At 34.8% G+C, this 26,100-nt stretch overlaps 1 protein-coding gene across 6 annotated transcripts in view; it reads right to left on the reverse strand.

The window, feature by feature from the left end:
- Pex23 (peroxin 23) overlaps positions 1–26,100 on the reverse strand; it is a 146,121-nt gene that overhangs the window by 43,825 nt on the left and 76,196 nt on the right. For all 6 annotated transcript variants that reach the window (XM_069833143.1, XM_069833145.1, XM_069833142.1 and 3 more), the window contains 5 exons: positions 17,341–17,540; positions 14,102–14,311; positions 10,378–10,479; positions 6,591–6,726; positions 210–398 (listed from right to left, as the gene is read on the reverse strand). In XM_069833143.1, coding sequence (XP_069689244.1) covers positions 210–398; positions 6,591–6,726; positions 10,378–10,479; positions 14,102–14,311; positions 17,341–17,540 — 837 coding nt within the window. The remainder of the gene's footprint in view (positions 1–209; positions 399–6,590; positions 6,727–10,377; positions 10,480–14,101; positions 14,312–17,340; positions 17,541–26,100) is intronic.

Consider the following 26,100-nt stretch of genomic DNA (forward strand, 5'->3'; position numbering starts at 1 on the left):
ATCAAATAACATACACTCAGTGATGTAGCGTATGAACTTCAGCAACATAAACAGAGTCTTGCTCACGCATTATACCAACATTGGTGCAAGGGGTAAATACAATACACTAGAATAGTTCCTAACTATTGCTACATTATTGCCAAACTTTTCGAGCTATTATTCATTTTCTTGCAATAGTACAAGGACTTCAATCTACGATATTAGCTTACCATAGTTGCCCATATCACTAGCAGTTGTAGGTATTGTCTGCCAATGTGTGCCCTCTGGAAAAACTGGTGTCACTTCTCGCCTTACTGACAGCTGACCTGCAGAATCTAGTCCCCAAACAGCACAGCATCCAACAGAGATCTGTTTTAATGTTTTCCCTGTAGGTGGTTCCACTGCTTCCCATACTTCACCTAACACACCATTAAGCAATTTTTTTAGTCTAAACTTACTATAATTTTTCATTAAACGTGTGTCCGGGAAGTTTCAAGACTGAAAATATTGCAAATAAACTAGGAGTAACTAGCCAATTCTGCTTCTGGTTCGTCTATCACTGCTGAAGTTTTGCCATGCTCATACCTGTGCTAAAGATGTTTGTTGTTTAAAATTTAAATTATGGTTTATTTAACGACGCTCGCAACTGCAGAGGTTATATCAGCGTCGCCGGTATGTTTTGTGAGATGTTACTGGGCAGTTTATCTGTGCTAATCGACTAGTATTTTAATTTTAGTTGGTTATTTAACAATACTGCATCAACTACTAACTTATTTAGCATCAATGGAATTGGTGACAGCGAAATGGTATTTGGTGAGATAAGGCCGAGATTCACTATGTGATTATCAAACATTTGTCTAAAGTTCAGAAAAACCGCGGAAAAATCCCAATATAATATGTCAAAGCAGGAATCGAACCCATACCTTATTGGAGCTCCGGATCAGGAGGCAAATGTGTCTAATGCTTGAGATATGCTGAATCGACAAGCAAGCAGAATCCATCAAGGAACAGTTGTTAAAATAAAATCATATAATCAAATCTCTGTGAACTGTATATTCATCAGTTTATCATAGTGTGAGTACTGATAGTCAAAATAATGTTGAAATTCAGGTCATTCTATAGTATTTCATAAAGTGTTTTACAGAATGTTTGAGATATCTCCATAAATGCAAAAAGAAACTACAAAGTGGACAAGACAAAACGCCATTGCTCAACCAAAGGTCTAGTGGCCTTCACATTCCCCCATCAGAATGTGATTGTAATTTGCGGTAAGATAAATTAAAATAAGATGTTTACCTTACTGGTGTAAATGCTGGAAATGGAGACCTTTTGCATTCAAGCATGCTTCACATCTCGTCAGCACATTCCTGGTCACTTTCTGTAGTTAATTTTAACTTATGTCCATATTTCTTTTCATATGTTTTTCTTTATCCTAGTCGCGTCCTTTGGGAGCAAAATCTGATCCACTACATGAGATTTGTACAGCTTTAACTTAAATTTAGTGGCGTGGTTAACTGAGATTTTAGACATCCCTAGCTACTGAGCTAATCGGCACAAAGATTTTCGAGAGCTTTGTTCTAATCAAAAACCTGTTTCGTCTAATTTTTCCTCTGTTAAGATCCGTTTTTCACTTGAGGCTTCTTATTTTGAACAGAGCCTGTTTTGTTAAATTTTTATGAGTCTGTATATAGTTGTCTTTAAATTTAGTGGCCTGACTGAGGTTTTAGACATCCCTAATGGCTGAGCTAATCAGAGCAAAGATTTATGAGGACTTTGTTCTAATTGAAAACCTGTTTCGTCTAATTTTTCCTCTGTTAAGACCTGTTTATTCACCTGAGGCTTCTTATTTTGAACCAAGTACGTCTCGTTAAACATATACTGTCTGCATATTGTTGTCTTATCTGGCACAAGAAAACTTGGAAATTGACAATGGAATTTTCGGAGACACTTTCTCTATTAAGATTTTTTCGTGAGAGTATTGCAAATAAAAATGAGTTCTGTAGCCAAGAAGTTTACGAGGGTAAATAGAGCCATAAACCCAAGAGCTTTTAGAGACTCGCTGTGGTATTTCATTTTGTCTACTATGTATTTCGAAAAAGATCTCCAGCACGAGAGTGTGAGTACACCATCCTTTTACATATACTGTTAGTCTTGAAACTTTTCTAACACAGATTATACAGAGTGTAACAACTTTAATGTTTAGAATTTCAGGAACATGTTCCCTGACACATTCTAAGTTGATTAAACCTAACATACCTATATCCGAAATTGAGAGGTTACAGAGATAACAGAGCTGGAAAAAATAGAACTTCTTGCAGCTCCAAGCATTATACAGTTTATACAAGGCCTATTTTGTGGCATTACTAAGTAGAGATACATAAGAAACATTTGAAAAGCAGTGAATGAAGGAAATTTACTTTTAAGAGAAATTAAATTAAAATTGTTTAGGTTGCTAAGGAAACGAAACAGACAAAAGTTTAAAATAACAGTTGTGGGAAAAATAAACCGTATTGTGACTAGTCTTTTTATTGAGTTTTGATTATTAAAACATGCCTTTTGTGTACACACATCAGGAATACGCCGACATAGTTTATGTGTATGGACTGTGTGATGGCAATGCAACAGCAGCTTTTCTGGCATATCAAGCACAGTTCCCAAATCGTAGGATTCCTAGTGCACAGGTATTTTCACGTCCTATTGGAAAATTTCACAGTCTGGTCAACTTCCAAGCACTTGTGTGAAGAAGGAGAATGCACAACGACAAGAACAGGCACAGGTACAAGACATGATTATTGATATTGTAGACGAAAATCCATGGTTAAGTACATGGAGGATTGCTGCACAGCTCGTTGTAAATCATATGAAGGTATGGAGAACACTACATAAGGAATGTTTGTATCCGTATCACGACCAAGGAGTACAGCATCTTGAGCCACAAGATTTGGCTCCTCGTTTGAATTTATGTAACTGGTTAACGATTGAACCTCAATTGGTTGCAAAGATTTTGTTCACTGATGAGGCTACATTCACCAGAAATGGCATAACTAATTTTCGAAATAGTCATACATGGGCATATGAAAACCCGAATGCAATAAGAGAAAGACATTTTCAACGTCGATTTTCTATTAACGTGTGGTGCGGTATGCTAAACGACAGACTTATAGGCCCATTCCTCTTCAATCGCAATGTAACAGGAGAAGTTTATGAATTATTTTTACGAAATGAACTACCAGGTTTGCTGGAAGATGTTCCGTTGGCTGTGAGATATGACATGTACTTCCAACATGATGGTCATCGTGCTCACTTCTCTCTCCGTGTGCGAAACTTTTTGAATGAACATTTTTTCAATCGCTGGTTGTGGTGGTCCTCAGGCATGGCCTCCAAGGTCACCTGATTTAACACCTTTGGATTATTACCTGTGGGGTGATATGAAAAGAATGGTGTATGCAACAGAAGTTGACACACGTGAACAGTTGCGAAACAGAATCATTGCTGCTTCTGAATTAATAAAGAACAGCCCTCGTACCATTCAATCAGCCACAAATGGACTTCTGCGTAGAGCCGAGAACTGTATTGCCGCTCAAGGAGGACATTTCAAGCAGAGACGAATTAATCACATTTTCCGCAAGAAGTACAGCGTTTGGAATCTTAAGGACATTTTTTTTCAACTTTGCACCGCTTCTTTCATACTCACAAGTAGTTGATATTAAAATGTAATATGGTAATAATAAAAATAATGACATAGACATGTTACTTTCGGAAATTGGTGTTACTTCTTTCAGTATTCAGTAATAAAATTAAAATCAAAAATTTAACTTTGGGGTACAAATACTCCAAACCTATAGAACTTTGGATATAGGTATGTTAGGTTTAATCGACGTAGAACGTGTCAGGGAACATGTTCCAAAAATTCTAAACATTAAAGTTGTTACACCCTGTATAATAAGAACTTAGCAATTAATAAAGTGAAACTATGAAAATGATGGTAAAGAAAGAAATTTTTCGTTATAAATAGCCTAATTATAGGTAGAAAAGTACATAACATAAAAAGTAATGAGTCTTAAAATACTTACTAGTTCATATCACCAAAAATGGTTTCCCATAAATAAAGTGAAACCAAGAAAATGATAACAAACAAAGAAATTATTCATTGTAAATTCGCGGGTGCTCATGTAAAGGGGGTTAAGTCAAATTGTAAGAAATGTAAATTTCTCTCCTTTGGTACTGAACAAAACCACTTTGTCACAAAATACGGAGCACTGTAACTGCATCATGGATGGAAGAATGATTTAACCCCTTTAACACAAGACAGAAGTAATCGTGGAGGGTTCAAATCTTTACTTATCCTTAATCCGCTTTACACGAGCACCCACGAATTTTAGGTAAAAAGGTACAGTAAACAATAGAAAAAGAAATACTTAGGTAATAGGTCATATCACCAACAAATGGTTTCCCTACATACAGAGGTAAAGGGCCAAGCAAATAAAGCTGTCAGATTAACATCATATGATGAAACAAATACCCGAGACACGAATGAAAAACAAGAATAGAGTTAGTAACTACGAAGTTAGGGATTAAAGTAATATGCAATCGTAAATTGGGTGACAATCGCAGAACAGAATTAAATAATCATATAGCATGGAATCAAATAAAATTAAGTGAGTTGTTAGTCATACAGTGAATTGTTAACAAGAGTTCCCCAGACTCAGAAAAAGGTGGAATATTCTATTTAGAACAGGATGACAAACTACACAAAATGCAAGAAGAAGAGAAGTCTTATCACATTTTATAATTAAAGTGTGTACGAGGTCTGAAAATTTAAAAACGGGACTGTTCCACTTCCGTCGAGAGTGAAAGGAGGAGTGCAGATTGCCAGTGAAAGTTGTGAACCTTGAAGATTCTGCAATGCAGCAGGGGTTGGTTCATCACGCTATTCAACTTAGTTTGTCATTGAGAGTGGTTTGAAATGGACGCTGCGTTGTTAACTTGCAGGAATAATGCCTAGTGAAAAGATTGACCAGCGTATTAATCTCAAATTTCTTGTGAAACTGGGAAAATCCCCTATGAAGTGCATTCAATTAATTATTAAAGCAGGTGCATGGGGCCAATTTAATGTCATGTTCATGAGTGGCATAAAAGCTTTAGTGAGGGTCGGGAGGAAGTGGAAGATGATTAACATCCAGGTCAAAATTCAAGGCAATGCTAATTGTTTTCTTCGACATCAGGGGTGTTGTCATGTTTGCATGGGTGCCTGAGGATCAAGACTGTAAACCAACATTATTACATTAAGGTTTTGACAATACTGAGAGAACGAATGAGGCCTGATCTTTGGAAGAACAACACGTGGATGCTGCATCAGGACAATACATTCACTCACAACACTCTTTCGGTGAAAAAGTTTCTAGTCGATAAACGCATTCAAGTGCTTGAACATCCTCCAGATCGCCAGATTTAGCCCTCTGTGACTTCTTCCACTTCTCCAAAGTGAAAAGTGTCCTGAAGGGAACCCTTTTCCGTTCGTCGAAGAGGAGAAGGCAAAAACGGCACAACTACTGAAAGTGTTGGGGATTGATGAGCTACAGCATTGTTATGAACAATGGAAGACACGCATGCAGCGTTGTGTAGACAAAGAAGGGGGATATATTGAAGGGGACAAGACTTAAGGGCAAGTTTCTGAAAATTAACCACATTTTTTAAACCAGACATGTTTTTAAATTGTCTGAACTCGTATTTTCGAAACCAGGCAATTCCATTTTCACGTTTTCATCAGGAGAATGAAAAACACTTTGTCCGAATTGTGTGGTTTTGAAACTAACATCAATTTTTCATATTATTTATTTCCTCATTTATGTTAAAATATGACGATAAATCGCAATATAGCGAACGCTAGTAGGGGAAGTTATCTCCACCCACATGAAATGTGCATTCGACACAACACTCGCCTATCACATAGTGTGTCTGGTGAGCTAGTAGGGGAAAAGTGGAAAGGCGTCGTGCGCAGAGCTTAGCGTTCGCTGTATTACGATTTTACCAAATATGAAATAAAACCTTCGTCAATTCATAATGAGTGGAAAATGTTCTACAAGTTACATGATTGATACAAACTGGAATTAGTCAGTTTTGAAACTACATGATTCAAACGAAAATCTTGGAGCAAACATACTACAACACTTCTTGGTGCCGTCTTAGCAATTTTTTACCATTCTGACCTGTCCTTTATTTTATTCTCCAGCTCTTTAATCAAATTTTCTTATAATTCTCTCTCCCCGACATCATCAAGCTACTCCTATCTCTTTTAAGAGTATTCCAACACATCAGGCTTTTCTCTATTAAACTTTTTTTTTTTTGTAGGCTACTATTTTTAAGCATTCTCTTCTTATGGATAAGTTAATATAATTCGACTCATTTTATTTTTGCAATGAGGTCCAACAGTTGGTACATATGTACTGCTTGAAGCACAAGGAAGAATTTAACAGAAACTTGCAAATAATTTAATATAAGAGACCCTATTATGATATCACGTAATTTGATTTATAGAGTTTGAATTAAGCTTGGCATGCATATGCTTAAAGGTAATCACATGGTAATACTTTTACATAATTTTAACTCACCAATGGAATTGGAAGGCGTAATTCCAAATCTCCAATATGCAGAACCATTCCTTCCCACAGCCCACACTTGTCTGTCTGCACCACAACTGATGCTAGCAAGAGACTGGTCACTTGGCACATGTTCCCATGCTGTACCCTAAGCAAGAAAAAGCACATATAATTCTGATTAACTAAATGAACTTGAATTAAGATATTTTTTTGTCAGTAAAATTATTGCATTACAATAATTGAGGACCTGAATACAATAACAGCGTAAGTATACTCAAGCTGTTATTGCATAAGCATTGTTTTCAAAATCCTTAAACCTTCTGCTCTCTGATAAACTTCTTCTTAATTCCGTAAGCAGCTCCTAGAGATCAGGAGTGTACAGAAATGTTTGCCATGTACTATGCTCTTATTGCACCGAACAAAATTGATACCTCGGCTACAACATGAATAGGACAAAATGGCGCCTACTAGTGAGACATGTGCGAGAACAGTGCATAAAAGTAATGAGGGAAATAAAAACGTTAAACTGAATCATAGTCATGTTAATTAAATCAAAGAATCATCCAAACCTGTTTTCCAATCACAATGCATTCATGTTCATCTGATAATTTAGTCAAAACTTGTATTTAAATAATATTTGTTAATTCCATGCAATAACAGCATACGTTAAGAAAATTTAATTATTTATAGCCTTGAAATCATGCAAGATATTCAAGTATAAACTTTATAAATGCCTTATCTCATTGTTAACAATAATCTGTGTAACATTTAACGTCACATTAGTGTTTTTGTAGTTTAGTTATTCAAATTTAAAATTTTGTCTTTCAATTTCTCAAAATAACTTAAATCTACTTACGCTATTATTGTATCTATAGCTCGACCTATGACCTCAAACTCAACTAGTTGGTCAATAGTATCTTAAACTGTTATACAGTGTGTGTATGGAAGAGTTTGTCATAAACTCTACAGAGTCACAGCAACTGTCAAAAGGAACACGTATTGCCAAAGTAGTCATACTGAATGGTACCTCAGTATGATACTACATCCTTTACTACATCCTTTAAAGGGGTCTTTAATCTTTATCCAAAAAAAAAAAAAAAAAAAAAACCACAGACCTGAAATGGAGGTTGGCCAATATGCCCCCTAGTTTTCAACTATTTCCTCTGGAACCTTATCAGTGGAACGAAATATCAGTGAACAACTTGAGAGGACTTTTAATGAGAATTTTAGTTGCTTGTGATGACATTGAAACAAAACCAAGCACCTCTGAGTAAGTTTTCAGAGTCAACACACTACTATGTGCGCAACAAGTTGGATGGACGCATTTCAGAATCTTCTATTAACCATACAATTTTTTTTATAATTAACAGGTATGTACAATACAATACATAATTAAAACACAAATAAAAACAAATGGAAGTTAAGAGTGTGGTTTAAATAAAAATTACCAACTACCTCCACACATCCAAAAACACAAATAAATAAGAGAGGTACTAGTACCTAATGGCCAAATGTGACAGGATACTTCAAAGTACGTATGCATAGTGTCATACTGGACAAGACTTCATTAGCAAAACTTGTTCATTTTGACACTTACTCTCGAGAATTTGTAACAAGTCATCTAAACACCTTGTATGCACCTTCTGCCATTTATATCATTTCTGTAATTTCTGCATATTTATCACTAGATCTAATTTTCTTTAACAATTCCTTGTTACTTACTATACAGGGTGTATCTATATGTGTGTCCATAAATGTGGGGGCGTATTCCTGACACCAAAACATAACAAAAGGTTTATATGAACATTGGTCCGCAAACCCTTTGTTAGGGAGTTATGAAAGGAATTTCTTGTAGTGACCCTTGATTATGTAATTCACCTCAAACTTGCATTTTTCCCACTTTCTTCATTACAGTTGGTCATGACATTTGTTTTATTTTGTCTGATTGCCTTTTGTTCTGTTTTGTGTTATTCACAGTAACATTCATGACATCACAATATGTATTCAGTGAGAAAAATGACAGCTATGCAATACATATGCACTATTGATGTTCTGAGGGAGCATATCCAAAATGGATTTGATCAAATCCATAACACCCCAGGACATTTGCACAGAGTGCGGCAAAGTATGGAATGCAGGCTCAGGGCATGCATCAAAGCAGGAGGAAGTCACTTTGAGCAATTTTTGTAAATGTGTGTTGTTAAATGTGTCACATGTACCATCACCAATAAACCCATAACAAAGGGTTTGCGGACCCATGTTCATATGAACTTTTTATAATGGTTTGGTGTCAGGAATACGCCCCCACATTTATGGACACATATATAGATACATCCTGTATAAACAATCAAACACACGTTTGCATGTAAAATGTCGGAAATTAAATTTTACTGAAACAAGTCTTTCACAGAATCGAAGGTAAGTCTAATCCATGGAATTTAATAACTTTCTTGATAAATTCACTGCTATTTACAATTAACAAAATGAAGGATATATCTAGATAAACAGCATTTACACATTTAACAATCATCTACACTGCAATATGCTTCTCACAGCTCACAGCAACATGAGACCAAACAAAACAAAAATGAATAAATAATAGTTCAATATGAAAAGCACGGACAAATTAGAGAATTTTCAAAAATATATGTGAACGACTATTATTATTATTATTATTATTATTATTATTATTATTATTATTATTATCAAAAAGAGGATATGTCCACATAAATCTGATATATGGTAACCCTCTCCGAGTCTCAAAGTTTGAAATTCGTTTGACAATTTTCATCACAGTATTCCACTACTTCGTCCTTTAGACTTGTAATAGCTAGCTTCTCTTGGTCATCTTTCATCATCTACTTTCAATATATTATGTTATTTGCACAGCAGCCAGCACACTAATGTTTGTGTGTGCTGCTAACTAGACACCAAGGCACAGAGATGTCATCTGGCGGTGGCATTCCTTAGAGTGTAACAAAGTATTTTCAAACGTATATACTAGAGTAACCATGTTGTCACATGTTCCGAAGATATGACATGGTTGCCATGACATATGAAAGTAGTAAGTAAAATTACAGAAAATGAGCTGCAGCAGGTGTATGAAATCTTCTTCACTGATGTGATGTTTGCAATCAGAGAAGTGGATATCATTTTTAACAGATGTGCGTTGATAAAAGTAAAATTACATAATTTCCAACATTATTACTTATTTACTTATTGCACATTACATCTTAACCTCACATATCCTCCCCCTCAACGGTATACCAGGTCAGGCAGCACTTGCCAATGCTGCAACTGCTTACAGTGCAAGCAAATTTTAAATGGTCCCTTTTGTACATCACAATTTAGATCTATTCCATCCACCCTCTCGCATTCTCTCCATATTTCTCTCGTTCCCAACCCATTTCTTAAACTAATAATTTTCACATCATCTCTACAAATATAATTGCCTCAAAAATTAACGCAGTTATATCCCTTTCACTAGGGAAAAAGGAACTGGCCACCCTACTCAGTTATCTCCTGGCTTAGTTGCCTAATGAGTGACGTCTTAATGGCGTCATTTATAAGGTTCCAACCTGTCTTCGAACAGTTGACTAAACAACATCTCTTCCACTCTAAGTATTGAACTCATTAAATTGTTCAGAAATTTCAAAATAATTATATTATCAAACTGCAAATCGTTGAGTTTCTAATAAAGGTAAAAACCCAATATTAGTAGTATTCTACAATTTTCTCCTATAAATAATCAAAATTAATCACCATCAAATATGTAATACATAAACAAGTTCATACTTACAGCTGGACATGAGCTTGAGACTCCTCTCCTGTAGACTGCATCTCCATTGGCTGCAACTGCCCAAACATCCACTAAGCTGTCTATACTATCTGTGTTGCTCACCTGTCACACACAACAAGAACATTAGGTATGCAGTTAAAACGACGAATATAAATTTTGCGAAATGTTTCTAATTAGACTGGGAATCTGTCATTTTATGACTATCTACATGCAGTATACCAGGGCATTCGAAAAGTAATGGCAACATAGTTACTGTTTCACTCTACATTTATTTAGGTTATTTTGGCATTACCACTCTTCAAATATAGTCCCTTGCCATGTCAACAATATGTTGTCAAATCCTTGGAAGATGGCGGACTCCACCTGCAGCATCATTTCTGGATCTCTATCTTGCTGATCGATCTAAAGCTCTTTGAATGTCAACTCTTGATTGAAAGTGAATGCCTAATCTCCACCCACCTTGCAATATACGTAAAGATTAATTTTTGGTCCAACAGAATATATCTGTTATGGTAATAATGATTATAATCATTATAATAATTATCTTGCAATAGTTCGTTATGGTTGGACTTTTCTCCACAAGCTTTTTGTAATGCCATAAAGCACTGGGTTGCATTTCTTCCTCTTGCAACTTGTATTTTTATGAAGCATCTTTGTTCATACCTACTGAACATTTTTAGAGTGGTAGGCCTACCTATTTTTTAATACAAATCAGAAACAGTCCCTGTATGCACAAAATATAGTTACTCGAAGATTTTTAATATTCCACATTTATGCAACAATCGCTCCTCTATTAATACTAAAAGATTCCGATGCTCATAGCTAGAAGCGCTGATTTACAGTATTGTTGCCATTAGTTATTGAATACTCTAGTATGGTTTCTTATTTGTTGAATATATTTGTGTGTATCCGTGTGTATTTGTATACTGTATACTATGAGAACATGTATTTAAGTTCAGTTCCTATCCAGTAACTAAAAACATGAATCACATCACAGGAGTGCTGTCAAAATCTCTGATTACCTTTTAATCTTCGTCAAAACCTAGAAATTCATCTCCAGAACTAAATGAAGAGTCACTTATAGCAAATTATTCTCTATATCAGCCTTGTCAGGCAACAGTGCATCCACAGGGAGTTGCAAGCACTGTAATGTTAGTGCGGGTACCTAGCCTAATGTAGGGGAGGAGTGCATCCAGCATGAACGAAAGGGTTGTATATAATGCATGTATCACTACAAATAGCAGCATAATTAATAGCTGGACTAAGAAGTATAACATTTATATATCCATGTAACTCGTAATAATGTCTTCTGAAAAAAAAAAAAAACATTTACAGATTTTGATCCATGTTCAATAGTTGCAGAAATAAATTAGATTAGCTTTCCTTGTGAACAATAGAAGGTTTTAATAAAATTGATGATAATGATGATACATAAACTTACCTACTAGATCTTGGATTTTAGGTTAAATATCTTCACATTTTATATAGAATATGAACGTTGAAAAGCAGTTTTAAGGTGTCTAAAATGCCTATTTTGTCCATTGAGACCTATTTTTGCCCATTTATATTTGTTACATATATATTTTTAAATTTTTGTGTAGCAGTGAAAGAGAAAGTTTTGAATGTCATGGGGTGGGTTCGGTTCAAATATCCTGTGATAGTTTGGTTGTAGGAATAAAGAAATTCCTGGAAGGTGTCTGGTTTTGTTCCGAGCATTTGAGCAGGCAGTAGGAATATGATGAATCAGGAGGATGTAGTTCTCGCTAAAGAAATCAGCATGACAAATATTGCTAGATTTAAATATGCATCCATTGCTTCGGTATCATTCGAATAATTTTTTCACTTATAAAATGGTTCCATCTAAGAAAAGACAAAGTTTCATGATAGAGAATTAGGGAAGAGCATTGTTATGTATGCAATGTCAATTATGAATAATGTGTTAATCGTAAATTCATTGATAAATTAATTGATTTAATTATTGTAATATGAGCATTTAAGTATTAGCAGCCTTAGAGCAATGAGGCAGATGAATTCATTAAAATTACGTACTGGTATTCAAAATTTAAGATTTAACAAAAATAAAGTATCTAACTGCAATATTTTTTTACTGTTTTTGTCGCTATATACTATAATGCTTAATACTCACTGAATAATAATTGCATTTTTGTAGCTACTGTAATTTGTGTGGCTAGTAATTACATTTTAGTTGCATAAAATAGTAATTTTAGCTGCTTGAAATAAAATTGTATTTTTAGGTGCCAAAATCTATGTTTTAGGGCCTATTTTAGGTATCTAAAAGTTAGTTTTTAATTGCCTAAAAATCCGAGGTCTAGTCATTACACAACTTATTGTAAATTAAGATGTTAATTCTTATGCATTACATCTGCTTAAATTCATTTATGGTACAAATTAAAGAAATTAACTTAAGAATCCACTATTCAGTGCTATTTTTTTACATTAGGAGATTTGTAGGTATACATGAATGATACTATCAAGCATTTTAAATTCGTGTTGGTTCAATAGAGATCTGTTTGTTAGCGATAATGATGTCTGTGTTGGGTTTAATTTGTGAGATGATTGTCTGTCAAACGAGATGTCTGTAGTTTTATTGAAATTCATTCTGGAAAAAAAAGAAAATGTTTACATGTATATGTGTTATATATCAGGACTGTTGCTGGACAGTAAACCTGAATACAAGTATCAGTGTCACATTGCTGACAAGTAACTCCATCTGTTAGCACAACCATAAAGCACTAATAGATGCTATAGTGTCAACAACAACGAAAAAAAAAAAAAAAAACAAACAAACAAAATGTGCGTGCATGCATGCGTGTGTGCTTCCAAATATTGAAATGATCTCTGGAGAAAGTTTATATAACTGAGGGAAGAGGAAGCTATTAAGTGATTGGTACTGATAAAAGGAAACATTAACATTCTCCTTGCATTGCTCTTCCATTTTGCTGTAACACGAGACAAATGAGTTCTAATTGCAAGTTTGGTTAGGCATCTTCTGGTTTGACACTGAAAGGCATGTGTACTCATCCCTTATATATGAGAACCTTGTTACTCCTCTTACAGCCGTGGGAGGGGAAGAGAAGTGTGTACCTATGAGCAAGAACTGACTAAAGTGAGCAAATTCCTGTGGCGAGTACTCATTGACAAGGCTGTTCTGTTCATCCTGTTCATCCAGTGCATTAGTAATGCCACACTTCTTAAATGATTTAACCACTGTCTCAGTTTTCACAGATTCCCATAAAGCAATGGCCCATTCACGAACTCAGTATTGGCATATAAGATGTACCCTGTTTTTCACACCCATTTTCGAAGGAAAAAAGTGAGTCTTATATATCAGAAAATACAGTAATTTCTTCTATACATGCACCAATTTACACAAAAATTAAACAAATAAATTGATTTATAACACCTTGCAGATCACAGTTCTATTTTACAATAGAACTCCCTGGAATAAGGATGTCATCAACAAAACTGTATTTCATGTTTCAGAAGAGAGGAAAATAATTTCAGAGGCATATTTCAAGGCCCGTATTTACTATCACAACCATTTGATTAAACAAGAACACAACATTCAATTCAATAATTTATAGTTACAAATAAATCATTCAAAATTACTATTTCCACTTATATCACATAATATTTCAAGAATTTGATGTTACATCCTTTCTCCGGGGAGTTCAATTATAATAGCACAGCATCATTCTCATACCTGAAGTGAAACATCAACTAATTTAGTGTTTCCTAGCTCTTGCCATGGTCCACTAGTAGAAAGCTGAGCCTTTCTAATCCAACGTCTTCTCCTCACGTAATCTGTGAAGTGCTTCTGGCCATGATAAGTTGCTGGGAAGTCAATGGCATACTGCCAACCCTCCTTGTCTACTCCACCTGGTGTATGATAGTCAATACTCCAGTCTGTTACCTTCCAGAGAAAAACAAAACTGTAATGTAACAAAATGTTGTATTCAATGTGCATTGTTTTTCTAAACACTATTATTCTATCAGTGATATGCAAAAGAGTTATGCTCTCTATCAATATAAATAAAAACTATACCAAAATTAAGGTTAATTAGAAAGAAATTTAAACAGTATTAGGTAGGTATGTTTCGTTTCTTTAAGTTAAATTGTCTTATTTCTTTTATTATTCGTGACTTGATTCAGGTTTTTTGGCCCCTGGATAAACTAAGAGCGAGTTATTCATCACTATTGGCGGGCTGAGTCACACAGGTCAGGCCGCGCAGTCATAACACCTAACACTTTCTTCTTATCATGTCCCCCTTAAAACACAATATTCTTCCACATATCCCGTTACTAACCAATACGTCTGTTGACTAAACAATGTCATGATGACTTATATTTTCTTGACATGAGTGTCCCTCAGCTTCGAGCATAGATATTATTTTCATTCTTCCTCTTTCTTCTTCCCGCCTATGCACATTTGTGATTAAATTTCTTTCTTATAACGCAACACACAGCTAGCTCACTACAAAACAACCAAGGACAGGGGCCAATAACGTTGAATCAAGCTGTATGTGTAACAATACTACAGTGTAATACAATAGATTCTATGAGATTCTTCACTAATATTAACAGCATCAAAATGACAATAGAAGAAAAAGCACTGATTCAATATGAAAAACTTATTAGATTACCAGGAAACAATTGGCATTCATACAGTCATCTCTGTACATTGAAAACTCAAAAAAGTTTCATATCCATTGTTCAAGAATTAAAACAGAAAATCAATATCCCGAATTTAAAAGAAAACCTACAAATTAAACCAAACCCTTTAACTCTATTAAATATGGAATATAATCTAAATTTAACAGAAGAAATACTGAAATCAGAAGTAAACACTGAAATACTAAAACAATTGTCTTTAGAGACAATTAATATTAGATACCCTCCACAAAACTGGCTTCATTTATACACTGACGGATCCTTGATCTCCAGAGAACAAGGTGCCGGTGCAGGTGTTACGTGCTGTCTCTTCTCACTTTATAGATCTCTTGGGTATGGAACAACAAGTTTTGATGGAAAAATCATTGCAATAAGTGAAAATCTCAGGAATCTTCTATGCCACATCAGTAAATTTAAAAATGCAGTTATATTGTCAGACTCCAAAGCAGCTATTCTATCAATAGTCTCTAAACACACACCTTCATCTCAAACAGCAGAAATAACTAAAATGCTCTCTCAATTAATATCACTCAATAAAAGAATTGTATTCCAATGGATACCATCCCATTGTGGAATCCTGGGAAACGAGAATGCGGATGCTTTAGCAAAGAAGGGTAGCACTGCTACTTACAGACCTGTTACTAAATCTACGTATTACTCTGTGAAAAGATTTATTAAATCTACATACTTAGACTTCAACAAACAAAATTTGATAACACAATCCCAAGGGAAAAAATGGAACTCTCTGCATCAAAATCCACAGTTAATTCCCGATTTACCACGAAAATCGTCTGTAGCTGCATTTAAATTGGCAACAGGCCATGATTGTTTGGCCAAACACCTGCATAGAATTGGAATATATCAGTCCCCTAACTGGCCATTGTGCAACTCAAACCAAGAAATGGATTCGGAACACCTCAAAATCTGTGCTTCAGTGGCTGGTCATGATAATATCTTTGAAAAATATTGGAGTGCAAGAGGTCAAATGACTATATTGTCAAACGCCTGGCATTAGAAAACAACAACAACAACTACAGTGTAATACAATTTTCTGTAACTAAGCTTCATATACATTCCTGTATAACTATATAAAGTAGTGGTTACCAGCCTATTACAAACTTATAAATGTACTGCATTGGGTATACTACACTCAATAGCTCATTATGGGCCACTTGTATAATAAATTAATTTTGTGCTCTAATGACTACGAAGCCACGAGAAATTTCGTTCAATCCAATCTGTAGTGGAAAGGCATGGTCAGAGTTATTAAGCAAATGTTGAAATTACTCAAGCAGACTCTTTACTGCCCTGGACAATGCATGCAGAACTGTGATAATAGATGAAACTCCACACACCTTAAGACAAATGTACAATGTTTGCGACCATTGCCATTCACACAACATTTCATGGCCGAGAAAATATCGGGACACTCCAATGGTTTAGTTTCCTTTGGAAATCAAAGGAGTGACGAAGAACTTAGAGAATTAATGTTATGTGATAAGAATTTCATGCTAAACATATGGTCTTATAATAGTGCTATGACATTTGTCTCATTCTCAGTCAGATTTCTGGTAATGGCCCATAGTATTTCAAAATTCAAGGCCAGATTCACTGCTACATATTGGATTTACTTCCACCAAAACATAAAGCTGATTAAGTTTCCACTTCATGTCTCGTAGGCAAAGAAAGATTTTTTACTAAATTTGTTAAGATTTAAACACGTCGTCACAGCAGTGAATGATAACCCATATTTCAAGATTCAGGGACCTCTGCAAATATCAGACATTTCGCTTACATTGTGCTATCAAACTAATAATGAACTGATATAATGTTACTGAAGTAGGTTCTTCCTGATCGAATTATTACACCTAAAGGTAAATAGAGAATAAAATCATTTGCCTTTGCCAGGTGAGTGTACACCTGCACAAGCCCACTAGTATATATGAATCGGATGATGCAAAAAGGTGACATGTTACAAAAAACAAATTTTACAGGAGACAATAATAACTTTCTAATTTCTGTGACTCATGCATGTTGTGTATACATACAGAAATTAAGTTACCTGTGCCAAATTTTGTAGAGTGACACAGGTAACAACATGTATAACAACATGATTTTCAGGAATAAAAAAGGTATTATTGTCTCTTGTAAAATTTGCTTTTTGTAACATGTCACTTTTTTGTATCTTCCATTCCATTACACTATATATAAACACACGCACGTGCATGTGCATACACACAACACACACACGTTTTTACCAATATCACATACCCATTGCCAATGCATTGATAGCAATTTCGTCTTCTCTCTCGTTCTTTTATGTTTCCCAGTAATATCACTCCACATATATCTATCAGTGGGTAAGCCGTGAGCAGTATACCCTGTTAGAGGATTCCATCTTTGGTTTTCGTACACATAATAGCAGTGAGTGTCAGTCATTGGGTTAATTCCTGAGCTACTGGTCTCAAGTCCTGAAAAATCAATAAAAAATATTACTCTAGAGACAAAAAATGAAACCCACGCAACAAAAAAGTACACGAGTCTCATACCATATAATACATTTTTTATTATTTTTTTTTTATTTTAGTAGGTTATTTTACGACGCTTTATCAACATCTTAGGTTATTTAGCGTCAGAATAAGATGAAGGTGATAATGCCGGTGAAATGAGTCCAGGGTCCAGCAGCGAAAGTTATCCAGCATTTGCTCATATTGGGTTGAGGGAATCCCCGGGAAAAATCTCCACCAGGTAACTTGCCCCGACTGGGAATCGAACCCGGGCCACCTGGTTTCACGGCCAGATGCGCTAACCATTACTCCACAGGTGTGGACCATACGATACAAACTGTATTTGTGGGGAAATAAAAACAAGAAATTAAATCACATATTATACAAAGGAAATAACCCTGGAAAAAAATACAGTAACTTTAGAGGTAAAACAAAAAGACCAAGAAAGGACCTCTAATACTAAGATAATAAAAAAATGGTAAAAATACCATTATGACCATTATAATGATAATGCTAATAATAATAATAATAATAACTTAATAATAATAATAATAATAATAATAATAATAATAATACACTGTTTTGGATAGTTTTCTTCAATTAATTATTATTCAAAACACGTAGCTGTGTGTATGAAATCATTCAATAGCACACAAATAAGAACTTCAATTTTCTAGATTACATAACAAAAAAGACATTATTTATAACCCAAAATGTTAAGGCATTTAACTTGAATTACTGTATACACGTGATTTGCACACATTTACGTAAAGTAGCTGTAGGTATATTATAATTACTTCTAATATGTACCCGTATGTATAATGTAAGAGTTTATGTCAAAGGACACAATCCCATAACAATGACGTGCTCTTCACTAAGGGTACCGACTATACTGTCTTAGCATGGTGTGGTGTGTGTGTGGGGGTTTTCCGGACTGTGATAAAATTTGCAAGGAAAAATAGAAATCAATCTGCATTTATTACATGGTTCAATAAGTAATGCACCACATTCTTTTTCTTGGCCGCTTTTCATTGTGAAGAATAAAGTTTTATATGTGTACAGCATCTTGAAACCTTCCTGCACAACTCCATATAGTTTTATAATTTTCCATTAGATGGCAAGTGTACATGAAGTACATACAAAGCAGAGAACTGTGACTGAATTTTATTTCGCGGAGAAGACAATTGAAACATTCACAAGCACTTAAAAGTGCCTACTGAGATTTAAAGCAGTGGATAGAAGCAGTCCTGAGTTGTTTTAAGCCGAGTGTCAGCATCAGAACAAGATGAAGCAAGGCTTTCAGATCCTTCACATTCGGGACGGCCACAAGCTGCTGTGACACCAGCAACAACTGAATGTGTCGATAGGCTTATTCCTGACGAAAGATGCATAACAAGCAAACAATTTACTGCTCAACTTGGCATCTCTGTCAATAGTCATTCTGTTAACCCAGATATACCGAAAATTTTTCACTGAATTTTATGTGCAGATGCAAGAATAATATGACGTAACATCGCAATGAATTGACTGATTATCATGAAACAAGTACTGGGTAGCCTATATTATCTTAGTGTATATTATCATAATAAATGCGCGAAATGCAAAATAAATCGATCCAAACAATTGAAAGTCAGTATTAAAAGTACTTTTTTGCAGGTTACCATAATATAATAGTCGATTTTTAACACGCTTGCCTAGCATTGAAAGATCTACTTTTAGGAATGACTGTCTAATGTAGTAATTTTTTGTTATCAGTATACTGGTTGAGTGAAAGGTAAGACCAAATGGCCTTAACTATGCCAGTCAAAATAAAACATTACATTAAAAAAAGTTATTTTTTTTACTAACATTACCATACTTTTTCGTGTATCATTCCCAGATAAATCAGCAAATGAACACTAAAAATAAATAAAATGTGTACAATAGTTTAGGCGAAATCACTGTACACAGATAACATGCCCAAAGCCACATTTAGTTATAAGGAATGTTGAAAGTGTCCATTTCCGCCAAAATCTCGACGTGAATATTTTGCAGCATCACAATGATTTCTTTTTACACTTCGTATAATGAGAAAGTAAAAAAACAGTAGTCCACCTTCCAAGCCTCTACTGGAATGCAAGATAAACACAACACCTAAAGTCAACGTCATTAGAAGAGACAGACAGACAGACAGACAGACAGACAGACAGAGACAGATACTGACAGGCAGGTAGGCAGACAGACAAAACAAACAAACAAAATAAATAAATGGGAAAGAAAGAAGAAATACAATAATAATTCATACTATTGAAAGAAACACTTCACATTGAAAGGATGCCACTTCTTAGGAATTAAAAAGATAAAAGGAATTGTATCTATTACAAAATTACACTTCTCAAGAAAATTTGAGATAGACTACAAGTTTTCTCCTCATAATAGGACAAGACTGGTTGGTGCAACATACGTGGGTTGGAACTTTAATAGTGGCAACACTGCTGTGGAAGCGAAATGAAACGGAATTAATTATTCTCACTTCTACCACATTATGTTAGTCTATGTCTAACCTATCTCACAGCAAATGGACTTTCCCTTCCGACTCAAAGCACTTAAACTATGACGAGAAGATAGTCTTGTGTGAGTTACCAATCTAAACTGTTGTGTTTTCGCCATGTTCACAGAACAGGAATAGCAAAGTTGCTTGAAAATTCAATGTACCCATAGTCGCACAGCAAGATAATGTCATGAAAGTCTGGTAATTATAGACGAGATGTCACTGAGTCAATGATTCAATTGAATGAACGACTCCTGTTGCTAGGCGACTCGCTCAGAATTAAATAGTTTACTTAAAGCAACGATTCTTGTTGCTAGGTGACACTCAGAATTAAATAGTTCACTTTAGTGAACGATTCTTTGGTGACTGCTGTAATCAAAGATGATTTGCTTATTGTTTATTACACGCACATGATGTAAATAGTGGGGTATCGGGGCTGCAAGCCCCGATTATGATCCGACGTGTAACACATGATGTAAAAAGCGGGGTATCGGGGCTGCAAGCCCCGATGATGATCTGACGTGTAGCACATGATGAAAAAAGCGGGGTATCGGGGCTGCAAGCCCCGATGATGATCCAACGTGTAGCACATGATGTAAAAAGCAGGGTATCGGGGCTGCAAGCCCCGATGATGATGACGTGTAGCACATGATAAAAAAAGCGGGGTATCGGGTGGAGGTTGGGGTTTTGGATGGCTCGCAAGCAACAAGTTATACTATATATGTTTAGGATTAGTGTAAAACTGGCATATGTCTCCTATAGTGGGCGGGACATAAGTGACATTCACCTAATTGAACACTTCTTTAACTGAACACTTCTCACAATCATTGTTCTCATTGTAATACGAAGCTAGGTAACACGCTCAGAATTAAACTACCAATAGTTCATATAAATGAGTGATTCCTTGGTGACCGCTGTATAGTTCACTAGGTATACTATTCACTATTAACTGAAGACTTCCTACAATTATTGTTCGTATTATAATACGTAACACTGTATAGTTCGCCAAGTTTTTCTTTCAATAATTGAACACTTCCTAAAAAAACATTGTTCGTATGACACTATCACTCATTGCTGAGGAATGTAGTCTTTAGGTTTTAATCCTTCTATTCCGTACCCTGGATATGTGTCGTGGATATGCTGTAAAAACTGCGGAAACATTTCACTGGGTGTAGTCATTCCTTTCAGTTTCTGTTATTCACGATATAGGAACTCAAACACGTATAAATGATCATTTTCACTTTCCCTGCCTTCTCTTTTTAAAACCGATTTCAGCGTTTTCCACATTCGTTCCACTTTTTGGGTGTGCACAGAACAATCATCTTCACGTACAAATTCTATCGAGTGATTCACAACTTCATGGATATATCCTTCATCTTTCAAATCACTGTAAGACTTCCAACCATCTGTCATAATTTTAGTATGTGGTTTGATGAATGACTTAATTATGGGTATCAAGGTATTTTTATCTCTTTTTTCCACTTTCAATACAAACGATTCTTTCGTCTCTCTATCGATACCTCCAAAAACCCATACGCTATTTTTCTCGTTTTTAAGAAGTCTGCCCCTTTTATATTTTCTGGTGTAGACATGTGTTTCATCTAATTCCACGATGTGTCCTTCTCCTCCTATGGGTTTGGTATTTTGTGTAATTATAACATAACATATTTCTCTGCAGAAACAGAAATAATCTAGTGCAGTACTGAAGTGAACTTCTGCCTCTGAAGCAGCTATCTGAAGAGTTGTTTGAAGCAACCACATATAAATAAGAACCAAGCTTTGACGTATAGTTATTTTTGTGTTTTCTAACCATGTGTTGTGGGTTATAGACGTTTCTGTTTACACTTTTCACACTTCAAACAGAATGAATAGTTTGAGTATTTTGCCCTTCTCTGCCAATTCACACTATCACTTGATTTGCAACTCACACATTTCTTTGCACTTTTGTCAGGTATTAGTTTATGCGACATGGCGAAATCAATCTCTTCTTCTTCACTGCTCAAATTACTGAAAAGTTTTCTCAAATTACAATTATTTTTACTTTCCATGGCTAATGCAATAAATTATTATTACTGTCGTTACGTCGTAGTATCTTGAAAATGGCGCTTGAACCAACAATGCTTGTTTATCAGGTTGCTTTGGAAATGTGACGTCATAGATAATGTACGTCAATGTTGTCCTCTTTATGCATATTTTTCCAGCTTTTCTTTTGCTATAAACAAGTAAATTATTGTTTTTTAAACGTCAGGAATAATTTAGATTACGTAAATTTGCTTTATCTATTTTATTTATTTTCTTTAATCCTACCCTAAACATAAGAGACCTATTTTAAACTTTATTTCACAACGTAGATGTTTAGCCGAGTGTGTTAAGGCAAAGTATTATGGTGTCAAAGGTCCCAGGAACGAATCCCATCCAAAATGCCAAGGTAATTAAAATTGGATTTGTATGATATAGTAGTATAGTTTGAGATATGTTGAATTACGTGACACAATAGATGTAGTAGTAAAATAAAAGTAGACACATGTATAGGAGAGAAGTGGTACAATAAGAGGTAGGGACATCTAGGAGAGAGAAGTTGAAGAGAAAACAGAAGAAGGGGAGACGTGCAGGAAAAAGCCTTAAAATTATTTTAATTCAATTCAAAAGAATTGAATCAAGAACTAATTCAATTGAATCATTGACTCAGCGACATCTCGTCTATAATTACCTGAAAGTCTTATTGAGGCATATGGGAAAACGGCGTTACCATACAGAACAATGGCGAAAATCCTGTCATAATTTTGCAGGATAATGCTCGGGCACACGTGGCACACACTGTAACTGATCTGTAGGCCTACAGTCGTTGGGATTTGAAAGTGCTTTGCTATTCACCATATTCACCAAACTTAAGCCCCTGTGTTTATAACTTGATCCCAAAAATGAAGGAGCCACTTAGTGGCATTCAATTCTGGATTGTTCCTGAGATTCTGCAGGCAGTAAATTGCTCCATCAGAAATACTAACAGAACAGGTGCTGCTACAAGGATATTATGATTTCCACATCGCTGACGAGTTGTTGACAATATTGGTGACTACATTAAAGGACTGTAAAAGTTTCACGCAGGTATCACTTTTGTATTAGTAATAAATAAATAGTTGCCACTATTAATGATTCAACTTAATACAATGGAATCCCTCAATCTGCAATTTCAAAATAACGGCACTTCTGAATAAGAAGTAAAAAAATGAAAATACGAGCTACAGTCGGTTAATAAGTTACAAATTAAAGTAGTGACTGTAGTGTCTTACCTTCAAGTTACATAGTGGTAATAATGATATTTATTAAAACTTAAATAACTATAACACATTTCCTTCAAAACTTATATAACTATAACACATTTCTTTATAGCACACATCACAGTCATTATATTTCATGCCATAATAGTCTATTCAAGTTTGTTTACATTGTTATACTCTCTCTTTTGTCACTGCATTGTTAATTCACTAACTAATGTACATCATACATTTAACTATTGATACATCCATTGCCTGCTGGATCGCATCTTATGCCTGCTCATTCCTCTTTCTTAGCATTGAGTTTCGACACTAGAGTGCAGCAAGTAACTGCCGTTGGTTTGGCTGTGCTAAGTGTGCAGAGTGAATTATAATTTTTAATTTGAAATCTTAGAAGTAATTACAGTGTAGGATGTAAGTAATTGTTTATTAATTACGTGGTTGTTTTTGAAAATATATTGGAAGTAAGAAATACTCGAGATAAAATACATTTAATTTAATGTTGCTTTCTAAACAAAATTTGGTTTCCTAAACATAACATTAATTATAATATATTTACAGTGGTGCAAGTTTTCCCCATTAGAATCTTAATAACTACCCTAATTTCTTGTCAGCCATGGTATTACAGCAACATGAAATGAAAAGGATCAGAACACTATATCTCGTAAAACACATTGAATGATAACTTAATATTTCCAAAAGTATGGGGTAAATTATCTGTTTGCAGTATTTTACTCAGCATTTTTTTTTCGGGGGGCGGGGAGTTTTTTTTTTAATGAGCATAAAATTTATCACACTTCGAATGAGTCTTTTTATATATGGGGAAATTACTTTCTGGCAATACAGAACTTAATAAAACAGTAGATCTAGTATCCGTATAACATTTCCATAGATTTGAAGAAACTGCTATTTTACAAGCAGGAAGTTACCACCATACTGTTGTATGGTTCAATAATGTCCATGATTTCGGTTACAGGAAGCATATTATATTTCTTCGTAAATATGTTTAAACTTGTTGAAATATTTTATATCAGTATCAGACATTACTTTTATTACATTAATTGATTTTAATAATAATTATAGTAAACATCTAAAGCAAGCACAGGCCTACTTGTATAATTGTATTTATGATATGATACAAACCCGTTAGTTAGAACTTGTGTTTGGATGTAGTATTGCTTAGAAAAAAAAAATAAGTTTTAAATTTAGTAATAATATTACTACATATTAAGCACTGCGGAAGAATCCAGACACCCTGGGCCATCGTTTCCCTAAGCCCTTGTCTCTTCTGGTACTTAAGGACGTCGTAACGATATTTATTTTAGGGTACTTTGCATATACTAATAATTAGAGACCGGATTTTTATGTAACTACATATTATATTCCTTTCAACCTAACCGTATATAAATAACAAATCTTTGCGAATCTTGTAATTACCATTAATATATTAAAATTTGATACTACATATTTTTACATATTTACCCCACATTACATATTATGGTTTAGTATTACATAAATCTACATGTTTAGGGGGTTTATTCATTTTTACTTCTCTAAAAGGAAAAAAAAAAAAACTTCTGCTGGGGAAGTTTACAATTTGAAATACACAGCTTTAAAAAGCCTTTTTACTTACCTGAGGAAAGATATATTTCGGGACGAAACATAAACGTCCTTAGTTCCAGGAAGTAATAGAGGCACTCACCACATACCGCCCACCGTAAATATGAGTGAACAAAAGGCAACCTTTCTCATACAACTACCTTGTATTGTAAAAATCACTCAGAAAGTAGCGTTGCCTTCATGTGGTGCAGTGGGACGAGGAAGACATGATTTGTCTTGAACTATAATTGTTCTGCATACGTCTTAACAAGCCGTTCCCATGCAATTTGCAACCTTACCCACCCTCTTCCTAATCCTTCCAGGGAAAACCTGTGTCAAGTCTGACATGAGCCACAATAAAGTAGCCGACTTTTGAAAAGAAGCTGGAGTAAAGGAATAAACTGGAAAGATGTTGAAAGATTAAAATAAATAGCTTTTCAGGTTATTGCTTGACATCTTTACTTTAAATTTAGTAGACCTATACGGAAATGGGATTTTCCAAGCAACTGGAAAGTATGGTTCTCAGCTGGAATAATCCTACCCTTCTGAATGAGACAGGAATGTCACTTTTCAAACAACAGTTTGTAAATGCCTATAGTTTGAGGTTTTGGTAGGTACTTTGTTTCTTACAGGGAGCAGCTAAAATGCATGTGTCCCACATCTCCTCTTATTTTCTCCTAATCCAGTAAAGCGAAACAGTCTTTGCAGTACTGTTGTGTCATTTATTTCACTCAGTTCTCTAGTTTTAGTACTTACAGTATTAATTACAAGTGAGTTTATCTACTGCTTTTAACTAACTAAAATGGCCCCTGTATCTTCAACCCTAAGGACAAAAATAAAATCATGATTGCAATGGACGAAGCTTTCATTACAGATGGAAAAATAGTAATGTGTCAAGTGTACGGTAAAAAAGTTCGGGTGCTCTATAAAATCACAACTGGAGAGTCTTACCTATCCTATACCTGCCAGATATTGATATTAAATATTTTCATGATTTTACATATTTTGGTACATATTCAGCTTATTTTTCTTACATAAATATGTACATATTTCACACCTTGATATTACATAAAAATCCGGTCCCTGCTAATAATGTTAATAGAGGTGGGCACTACCCGCC

This window comes from Periplaneta americana, chromosome 8 (genome assembly GCF_040183065.1).
Source record: "Periplaneta americana isolate PAMFEO1 chromosome 8, P.americana_PAMFEO1_priV1, whole genome shotgun sequence".
In the NCBI taxonomy this organism is placed as follows: Eukaryota; Metazoa; Arthropoda; class Insecta; order Blattodea; family Blattidae; genus Periplaneta; species Periplaneta americana.